Genomic DNA, 10,350 nt, shown 5'->3' on the forward strand with positions numbered 1-10,350 from the left:
AAAACTCATGGAGTGGATGAAGGGTTTGTTTACAGTGTGTTGTGGTGATACCGGGCACATTCAGTCCTGTGCATCTCCCCTGTCCTAGGGGCCACGGGCTGTCATTCCTACAGGGGCCCTGAGTGCCACCCGCACGCTGGGGCCCTGCTGGCTGGGACTGGGCCAAGGCTGGGGGAGGTGAGGACAGGATATGAGTCCCGGGGGTGGGAGGTCAGCAGGGCCTGTTCTCATGCTCTCTGGCCGAGGAAGAGCGACTCTCCATCTGGCCGGGCCAGCTGCGGGTGCTGGGACACGAGGAGACGCAGCAGGAGAGAGGGAGGTTGGGGGGGGGCTCGGGGAGGCCACAGTAACCAGGGAAAGGAAACACAGGCACGCGGTGTTATTGTTACAGAACCATTAAATACAACTTATAAACAAGCCAGGACCGCGTTGGGGGGCGGGACGCAGAGGGGGCCACGGAGGCAAGAGGGGGTCAGGGTGGCGCGGTCCGGGCCCGGTCCTGGAGGGGGCTCAGGCTGCCGTCACCCGAGGGGCTGGGCTGGCGGAGGCCTGGCTGCTTGTGGAGGCCCTGCAGCTTCACCAGCAGCTCCTGGACGAAGTCCTGAGGACAGGGCAGGGGTGCTGAGGACACGGGGAGGGTGGGGGTCCCCTGGCCAGCCCAGCCCAGCCCAGCCCAGCCCAGCCCCTCTGACCTGGGCCCTCCTTCTCCTGCATCCTGGTCAGTGAGGGGTGTGGAGGTGGAGGGAGGAAGGGGTAGCAACTATGGATACCGAGGGAAAGAACGTGACGGGGGAGGAAGAGAGAGAGAGATGGGGAAAGAGAGCAAAACGAAGAAAGAGCCACAGAGAAAGAGAGAGATGGGGACAGACAAAGACAGGGAGAGACAGAGACTGAGAGAGACAGGGAGACAGGAAGAGAGAGAGGGAGGGAGACAGAGGCCCAGACACAGTGAGCAAGACAGACCAGAGATAGCGAGAGACAGGGAGAGACGCAGAGAGAGAGACAGAGGGAGAGACAAAGGGACAGAGAAAGAGACGGAGCCACAGAGACCTCGAGATGTTTCTCAGGCAGAGATCACCAGGAGGGTCCCCGGGGACAGAGGCCTGAGCCGTCTCCAGGGCAGACAGACACACAGTGACGTTTGTCCCTCAGGCAGCCCAGAGCTGGTTAGAGAAACATGAATATTTTTCCCTTTTAAAGCAGGGAAGGAAGTGGGAGGGGTTGGGCCTTGAGCCTCAGGGCCTGGAAGGATGGGGGGCCCCCTGAGAGGTGGGAAGGGAGCCCTGGGGTGGCGGAGGCAGTAACAGGGGAGAGAGACGAGGGAGGCTGAGCCCGCAGACAGCAGAGCAGAGGCAGAAAGAGGAGACAGATGGGGGGCGGCCCAGCAGGGAGGAGATAACGGAGCCCCAGTGGCAGATGGGGAGAGGGAAGGGGATAGGGGTGAGGACGACAGAAGACACCACTGGGATGAGGAGAGGGCCCTGAGAGAGAAGGGGGCTCCCCCAGGCCCCTCGGCGTCCTGGGCATGGCCAGCTCTTCCCTCCTCCCAGAGACTCCCCCATCAGGGCACAGGGGGCCAGAACAGGGCCCGTGATGGGGAAAACTCACCTCCGTGGGGTTCACGCATGACTTCAGGAGGCCCTAAACACCCCCGCCCCAGAAAAAAGAGAGGAAATAGTAAATGACTAACACCCCCGCCCCTCCGGCCTTCCCTTTCCCAACAAAGCCCCAAGGCAACAAGACAAATGGAAGTCAGGCTCCAGGGTGGACTTTCCACCTGGCTTCAGGGGAAGAACACAGCCTGAGGTCTTATAGGGCAATTGGGTGCAGGGTTGATCCAGAGAGGGCAAGAAGGTCACACAGTATTTCCTGCCTCCAGGAGAGCACAGCCCCTAGGAGAAGGACACTGCACCTAGACTGCCTGGCTTTGACTCCTAGCTCCGCTCCTTCTGAGCTGTGTGACCCCGGGCAAGTGATTAAACCTCTCTGGGCCTCATTTTCCTCATCTGGAAAATGGAGATAATAGTGATAATAATGAAATAGAGATAATAAACCCTTCGTAGGATTTTGTGAGGATTAAATGAGTCGATACACGTAAAGCAATTGAAACAGCACCTGGCACACAGTTATTGCTCAATAAACACGTCAACTCTTGGGATGGTTTTTAGGGAGGTGTAAGGTGGAGCTTGGCTTTCCCTTCCACCTACCTGGAGTTTCCGGCTTCTCTCCTCTTCACTCTCTAATTCCAACAATTCGTCAATGTTGACCTCATCGGGCATGTCGGCCTCCTAAGGCGAGGAGGGAGAGATGGTCAGGGTCCCCTCCTCCCCATCTTTTGCCTTTGTCCAGAGCTCTGGAGACGCCCCACTGGCCCCAGGGACCAGCTGGCGGCTTCCGGAGCAATAACGTGGCAGTCACAGACAGCACCGCCAAGGCGGGACATCTGGGTGTTGGGAGGAGGGGTGACAGATGGGTTGACAGAGGCCCCAGGGCCTGTACCAGCTCAGATGCCCTGGCTCCTGGGCCCCGGGAGCCTCGGGGCTGGCACGGGTCTCTCTCCTTGGCCCCAGTTCCGACAGCGGGAAACAGGCCTGGTGCAGTCTTGGAATGTCGGATTCTGGATTCAGGAGAGGGGCTGGCTCTGCCCTTTCAAGGAGAAGTCTAAGTGCTAGGTGCAGGGAGGGGAGCGGGCAGGCCTGAGCCTGCTGGGGGCGGCCCTTGCCCCAGGGGACAGGAAGGGAGGGTAGGGCTCAGGCCAGCCCTGGGGGACCAAAGCACAACCCGGTGAGGCTGCAGAGATGACCACCCAAGCCCCCAAGGTGGTGGGTGGGTGGGATGAGCCACAAGCCCCACCTTGAGCAGCCAAGAGGGGGGACTGGAGAATGGCCTCCTGGGGCAGAGGGCCAGACGCAGGCTGGCTCAGTACCCCTGCAGGGGACAGAACCCAGCTGTCTGAGCAAGAGATCCCTAAGGCTACAGATTTTTCCCTCCCCAGTCCTGCTGATCACTGCAGGCTTCGGGGCTGGGCGGTTGGGGGTTAGCGTGTGGAGCAGAGGGCTCAGCAAAGGCGTGGAGTGAGGGTCTGTAAGTGTGTTACACACCTGTGTGAGTCTCTGTGCACCGAGACTCACATCCCGAGCCCGATGGCAAGGGGCCAGGGTGGGCATGAGGGTGCAGAGGTATGTCGCATCGTGTGAGTGGCTCGCACGAGGGCCTATGGTCCCGTGGGTGTGAGGTGCGTGGCTCTGGCTTAGCTGCATTTGTCCCTTCATCATGTGTCTGGGGCAGCTGCAGAGCCCACCGTCGGAGGATGACCTCATAGGATGCCACCTATGAACTTGTCTGTCCCCCTGTATGAGCCCACACGTCCGTCTGAGAACAGAGGGGCCTCGGGTCACCGGGAGGGACCACGACCTCTTCCACCTTCACGCCGTGCTGAGGATCTGTGCGTCCTGTGTGTCTGCGGACGTCTGTGACCCTCAGTATCTGTGGTTGTGCTCCGTAGCACGTGCGTGCTGTACAAAGTGTGACTTCAAGCTGAGACTCAAGTGAAATGTCTGTCTGTCTGTAGCCTGCGTGTCAACACGGGGGGCTGTAGCTTACGTCCTGTGTGCCTGCAGGCAGCCGTAGTTTCTGCCCTTGTGTGTCCGCATTGTGTGTCCGCACGTACCCACGGCTTCCGCGGTGTTCTGTCTGGGGGTTGCTGTCATTTCTGTTAGTTTATGTCTGAGTGGCTGCAGCCTGTCATTGTGTTCGCATGTGGTTGTGTTTTTGCCTTTAGGAGATAATGGATGGTTGTTACTGGAGTCATGTGGAGTCCGAGGGTAGCTGTTGTAGCTTGCAGCGTCTGTGAGGCGCTACAGCCTATGCCAGTGTGTGTCTGTGAAGAGCTGTAGTTGGAGTCCTTTTGTGTGGGTATAGTGGTTGTGTTGTGTGTCTACACGTGGCTGTGGCCTGTGCTGTTGTGTCTGTGGGTGCCTGTGGCTGCAGCATCTGTGGATCTGTAAGGGACCACAGCTTGCGTCCTTGGGAGTCTGTGTATGGCCGTTGCTTCTGTCGCTGTGTCTGTCAGTGGCCCTGGCTTGTGGCTGCGCCCATCTGAATGCTGCCGCTTCCTTTGCTGTGCGTCTCTGTGTGGCTGTATCTCCCCTGTCACCATGTCTATGTTTGGCTTTAAAACATCCTCCTCCCCCCACCCTTTCTCTAGATATAGCCGGGAGAGCTCCCCCACTTTGCCTCCACGCCCCTCATCTGCTAACTCCCTGGCCCTCCCCTGGTGTTTGGACACATCTCTGGAGGCTCAGGTATGTGAGTCTCTGTGTCCACAAGCAGAGTGCCATCGAGGGTAGACGGTGGGGCCAATGAGTGCCTGGCACCGGCCTTGCGTCCTCTTGTGTGCACCAAGAGCACGAGCACCCAGAGACCCCCAAGGGCGTAGGGACCCCGGGCCGGGGTCTGTGGGTCCGGGCCGCCCCCCACGCCCCATCCCCCTCCTCGCCTCACCCTGCCGCGGTACAGCTCCTCCAAGCGCCCGTCGATCCACTTCTCCACGTCCAGCCGCCGCTGCAGCTCCCGCCGGTCGTACTTGACGGTGACACGCGCGTGTCGCTTCTGCAGCCCCCTGGGGCTGCCCCCCGGCCCGCGGGCCCGCGACGGAGCCTGCAGCTTGCTCAGCACGCGCTTGCCCAGGCGCTGCGCTGCCATCGCGGTCCCCTCCTGGCCGCAGCCCCGACGCCGCGCTGTGCGCCTCGCCGCGCGCCTAGGGGGCCTCTTACGGGCCGGGGCGGGGCCGGGCGGGGGCGGGGGCGGGGGCTCGGGCTCGCCGGGAGGCCGGCCCCGCCCCCGCCGCCCCGGGCCTCAGTTTCCCCGGCCGCAGCGCGGGCGCTGGGCGCGGCGCCGGCGTAGAGCGCGCCGCCGAGCGTGCTTCAGGTATGGGCGAGTCGGGGAACCCCAGGCGGGCCGGGCGGCTGGGGCTCCCGGGGCCTGGATCCCGGGGGGGCGGGGTCCCGGGACCGGCTCTCGGGACCGGGCTTGTCTGCGCCCTCTGGCGGCTGCAAGGGACGGTGCAGGAGCCCCCGTGCCGCCTCCTTGCTCAGCAAGGAAAGATCAAGCCATGTACATCATTTGTTCCTTCTTTCATTTATTCTCATCCCTGCGTCCATTCGTTCATTTATTCACTCTATTCAACAAATATTCATTTGACACCATGACATCTGGGCTGTTAGCCCCTCCCTCTCTCTTTCTCTCTCATATCAGACTCCTCAGGCCAGAGTGCATCCGTTGGATCCTCTCTCCCTCAGGTTATTATCAGGCTCCCCCTCCCCAGCATCCCTCCTCATGGGTTCCTTGGCGACCTGTGCAGAGGGAGACGGCGGCTGCGCCCTTCAGTCCTCTCAGCTTTCTGTAGCTATTGACATAGCAAAATCTCAATAAAATGTCTGATCCCTAAATATATATACATTACCAGGCACTGTTCAAAACAGACAGCCCAGTCCTCATGGAGCTGACATTCCTGTGGTGGAGACACACAGTAAACATGAGAAATAAGTACAGTATAGGGGCCGGCCCCGTGGCTTAGCAGTTAAGTGCACGCGCTCCGCTACTGGCGGCCCGGGTTCCAATGCCGGGCGCGCACCGACGCACCGCTTCTCCCGCCATGCTGAGGCCGCTCCCACATACAGCAACTAGAAGGATGTGCAACTATGACATACAACTATCTAGTGGGGCTTTGGGGGGGAAAAAAGGAGGAGAATTGGCAATAGATGTTACCTCAGGGCCGGTCTTCCTTGGCAAAAAGAGGAGGATTAGCATGGATGTTAGCTCAGGGCTGATCTTCCTCACAAAAAAAAAAAAAAAAGAAGCCCTCTCCACTGATGAGGGTCTTCTATAAAAAAAAAAAGAAATAAGTACAGTATATTATACAGTTTATTAGAATATGATAAGTTCTATGGAGAAATATGAAGCAGAAAAGGAGAAGTGGAGTGAGGGTGGGTTGCAGTTTTATCGAGGGGGACCAGAAAAGTCCCTTACTTCCCAAGTCTTCCCACTTCTAATTATAAGCAGCAAGAATGGTACTTTATTATTTGTGTGTGTGTGAGGAAGATCCGCCCTGAGCTAACATCCGATGTCAATCTTCCTCTTTTTTTTTTTCCTGAGGAAAATTGGCCATGGGCTAATATCCGTGCCCATCTTCCTCTTCTTTATATGGGACGCTGTCACAGCATGGCTTGACAAGTGGTGCGTTGGTGTGCACCCAGCATCCGAACCTGCGAACCCCAGACCGCCAAAGCAGAGCACACACTTAACAGCTGCGCCACTGGGCTGGCCCCAAGAATGGTACTTTAAAACTTAAATTTGGCTGTGTCCCTCCCCTGCTTAAAACTATCCGTGATTAGCCAGTGGTGTCTTAGATATGACACCAAAAGCACTAGCAACAAAAGAAAAAATAGATAAATTGGACACCATCAAAATTAAAAACTTTTGTGTTTCAAAGGACATCATCAAGAAAGTGAAGAGACAACCACAGAATGGGAGGAAAAAACTGCAAATCGTATATCGGATAAGGTGCTTATATCTAAAATAAATAAAGAAGTCGTGCAACTCAAAAATAATAAGACAAATAACCCAATTAAAAAATGAACACAGGCTCTGAATAGACAGTTCCCTAAAAAAGATATACAAAAACCAATGAGGACATGAAAAGATGCTCAACATCATTAGTTACTGGGAAAATGAAATCAAAACCACAGTGAGATTCCACTTCACACCCAGTAGGATGGCTATAATCTTTTAAAAATGGAAAACAGCAAGTGTTGGCAAGGATGTGGAGAAATCAGAACTCTCACACATTGCTGGCGGGAGTGTAAAACGGTGCAGCCACTTTGGAAAACAGTCTGGCAGTTCCTCAAAAGGGTAAACTTAGAGTTACCATGTGAGCCAGCAATTCCACTCCTAGGGATATGCCAGAGAATTGAAAACATGTTCACATGAAAATTTGGACATGAATGTTCATAGTAGCATTGCTCATGATAGCTAAAAGGTGAAAACAACCCAGCCCATCAACCAATGAATGGATAAATAAAATGTGGTGTATTCATACAATGCAGTGTTATTTGACAATCAAAAGAATCTAAGTACTTATATCTGCTACAACATGGTTGAGAAAACAAAACAAGGGCAAAAAAGCAAAAACAAACAAAAGAACATGGATGAACCTTGAAAACATGCTAAGTGAGAGAAGTCAGACACAAAAGGCCACATGTGGTATTATTCTATCTGTATGAAATGTTCAGAATGGGCAAATTCAAAGATGGAAAATAGATTTTCATTCTCTCTTGCCTGGGGCTGAGAGAACTGGGGGGAATGGGAAGTGACTGGGGATGGGGTTTCTTTTGAGGATGATGAAATGTTCTAAAATTAATTGTGGTGATAGTTGCACAACTCTATGAGTATATTAAAAACCACTGAACTGTACACTTTAAAAGGGTGAATTGTATAGTGTGTGAGTTATACCTCAATAAAGCTGTTATATTAACAACAAAAAACAAAACAACTGTCCGTTGCTCCTCGTTGCCCAGAGGCTGAAAGCCAAGCTCCTGAGTTGACGATTGAAGCTCTGCCAGGCACGGCCCCATGTCGGCCCCTTGGCTCTAGCAGTTCCCTCCTCAGGAAAGCTCGTCCCTAGGAGGAGATCAGCAGGGCTCGCTCCTTCGGCTCCCTCACATGCGCCTGCGCAGTGAGGGCTTCACCGCCCATCCCGCTTCCTACCATAACTCCTGCGCCCCTGACCTGGCTCTGTGTTTTATCCATAACACTCACTACCTTTTAACATTGTATGTAGTTTATTCATTTTATTTATTGTCTGTTTTCCGACTAGTCATCTGCCTTGGGTACAGGCAAAAAGGAGTGCACTGTCTGGAGAGAATTTAAAAATGATAAAACTGACCAAAAGTCTGGGGCTGGCCCAGTGGCGTAGTGGTTAAGTTCAGTGTGCTCTGCTTCGGCGGCCCCAGTTCTTGGGTTCAGATCCTGGGTGCGGATCTATACCACTCATCAAGCCATGCTGTGGTGGCATCCCACATACAAAATAGGCAGATAGGCACAGATGTTAGCTTAGGTCACTCTACCTCAAGCAAAAAGAGGAAGATTGGCAACAGGTGTTAGTTCAGGGCCAATCTTCCTCATCAAAAAAAACTAACCAAAAGTTGGTCAAGTTTTTATCATACCATGAACTGACAATTCGATACAGTATCAGTGATAAAATAATCTTCCCACCCCAGGAAAGTCTTTCGTTAGTCTTATAATTGTTGCTTACTAAAAATCGATGCAATTACTGTTGAGTTTTAATAATATGTATGTAAGCTTCTAATTAGATATTTTATTACTCTATCCTTTAGTAAACATTGGCTTTGTATTAGTTTTCTAGTGCTGTATAATAAATTACCACAAACTCAGTGGCTTAAAACAACACACATTTATTATCTCATAGTTTCAGTGGATCCAGTCCAATGATGGCCAGCAGGCCCCCTGCTCCAGGGTCTCACCAGGCTGCAATCCACGTGTCAGCCAGGGCTGCCGTCTCATCAGAGGCTCACCCGGGGCAGGATCTGCATCCAACTGCGTGAGGCTGTAGGGAGGAGTCTTCATTCTCTTGCTGGCCATCAGTGGGGGATGCTCTCAGCTCGTAGAGGCCACCTACAGGTCCCTGCCGTGTGCCCGTCTCCATAGGTCCTCTCACAATGTGGCAGCTTATTTCTTTCAAAGCCAACAATGGCAAGTCTCTCTCTCCAGTCCACTAAAATGGAGTCTTATATAATGTAATCACAAACCTCCTTCGCCATATTCTGTTGTTGGTTAGAAGCAAGTCCCAGGTCCTGCTCACACTTGAGGGGTGGGGATTATACAGGCCATGAACATGGGGCTGCCCAACGTCTGTTTGCCACAATATCCTACAGAGAAGTCAACAGAACTGCTAGGTACACAGTTGACCTCTGACATATGAAGACTCAGCTATATGTGTTCATTTTGAAAATAAGTTCATAACAATTTGGAATCATTTGGGTTTGTATCAGGCAAAGTTTGAGTCTTCAGTCTCTGTGACTCTACATATTCTTGTGTTTAAATCATACATTAGAAGTTAAAATGATAGTGTTACCAAACCTGGTTCGTCTTGCCCACCACACGATTATGCCAATCTCTGAGATGATGAGTTTGCAAAGAGAAAGGATTTAATCACAAGGCAGCCAAGTGAGGAGGCAGGAGAATCAATCTCAGATCTGCCTCCCCGAAAATGGGGACTCAGGGATACTTATGGAGTAGGGGGCAAGGTGGTCTGAAGTGTGGGGATAGATGATTGGAGGTGAAGAGAAGTGAGGTAATGGATGATCTGCACAAGTGTAGTCAGGCTTCATGCCTCTTCACAGGACGCATGTTCACAAAACAGCAGCGTTCCCATGATCTGAGGGTGGAGTTTTTAGCTTCTTGACGTCAAAGGGTCATTGATCGGTCATCTGAGCAGGTCCAGTAGAGGAATTGGTGGTCTCAACCGGCCTGAACTGGACAAGGAGGGGACTCTCAGTTCCTGAAAAACTTGAGCACCCCACCCGTTACCATGGTGACCCATGCGTCAGAGATGTTATCTGTGGGGGGGGGGGCTTTAGTAATGCCTTATCTAACTACTTTTGCAAATAGACAACTAATTAAATATAGTTAAAGCAAGTTGGTCCCCGGTTTCAATAGCACAATGATCATCAAGATGAAGAAACTATTCTGTCACTCTACGTATTCTTTTGGAGTTTTTTTTTTTTTTATATAATTTTATTTATTTATTTATTTTCCCCCAAAGCCCCAGTAGATAGCTGTATGTCATAGCTGCACATCCTTCTAGTTGCTGTATGTGGGACGCGGCGTCAGCATGGCCGGAAAAGCGATGCGTCGGTGCGCGCCCGGGATCCGAACCCGGGCCGCCAGCAGCGGAGTGCACTCACTTAACCGCTAAGCCACGGGGCCGGCCCTCTTTTGGAGTTTTGTGTTTAAAAGTTACAACAGCGAATCAGGGTATGAACTGTGAGGTGTAATTTTTTTTTTTTTTTTTTTTGCTGAGGAAGATTCCCCCTGAGCTAACATCCATGCCAATCTTCCTCTATTTTTTAGTATGTGGGCCGCCAACACAGCATGGCCGCTAACACAGTGGTATAGGTCCTGGGAACAGAACCTGGGCCACTGAAATGGAGCATGCTGAACTTAACCACTAGACCACCAGGGCTGGCCCTAAGGTGTAATACTTTTATTTGGTAAGTGCAAATTTTCATTCATACATAAAATATTCCATTGAATTTGAGTAAATCTTTA

The 10,350-nt window shown here is 52.8% G+C and overlaps 1 protein-coding gene across 1 annotated transcript; it reads right to left on the reverse strand.

The window, feature by feature from the left end:
• Positions 1–379: 379 nt before the first annotated feature.
• On the reverse strand, positions 380–4,778 carry PPP1R14A (protein phosphatase 1 regulatory inhibitor subunit 14A). The gene is made up of 4 exons (XM_058529243.1): positions 4,504–4,778; positions 2,208–2,288; positions 1,609–1,641; positions 380–601 (listed from the first exon to the last, which is right to left on the reverse strand). Exons 1-4 carry the CDS (start codon positions 4,702–4,704, stop codon positions 473–475), a joined length of 444 nt encoding a protein of 147 aa, XP_058385226.1. The 5' UTR covers positions 4,705–4,778; the 3' UTR covers positions 380–472.
• Positions 4,779–10,350: the final 5,572 nt, after the last annotated feature.

Source organism: Diceros bicornis, chromosome 34, assembly GCF_020826845.1.
Source record: "Diceros bicornis minor isolate mBicDic1 chromosome 34, mDicBic1.mat.cur, whole genome shotgun sequence".
Taxonomy (NCBI): domain Eukaryota; kingdom Metazoa; phylum Chordata; class Mammalia; order Perissodactyla; family Rhinocerotidae; genus Diceros; species Diceros bicornis.

What these genes read in the sequence shown, in the direction of transcription:
- PPP1R14A (XM_058529243.1), bottom strand. Translation starts at nt 4,704, where the DNA reads ATGGCAGCGCAGCGCCTGGGCAAGCGCGTGCTGAGCAAGCTGCAGGCT. An exon ending in AGAGAAGCCGGAAACTCCAG is followed by an intron (nt 1,642 to 2,207) that starts GTAGGTGGAAGG and finishes GGGGGTGTTTAG; the next exon opens with GGCCTCCTGAAGTCATGCGT. An exon ending in CATGCGTGAACCCCACGGAG is followed by an intron (nt 602 to 1,608) that starts GTGAGTTTTCCC and finishes CCCTGTCCTCAG; the next exon opens with GACTTCGTCCAGGAGCTGCT.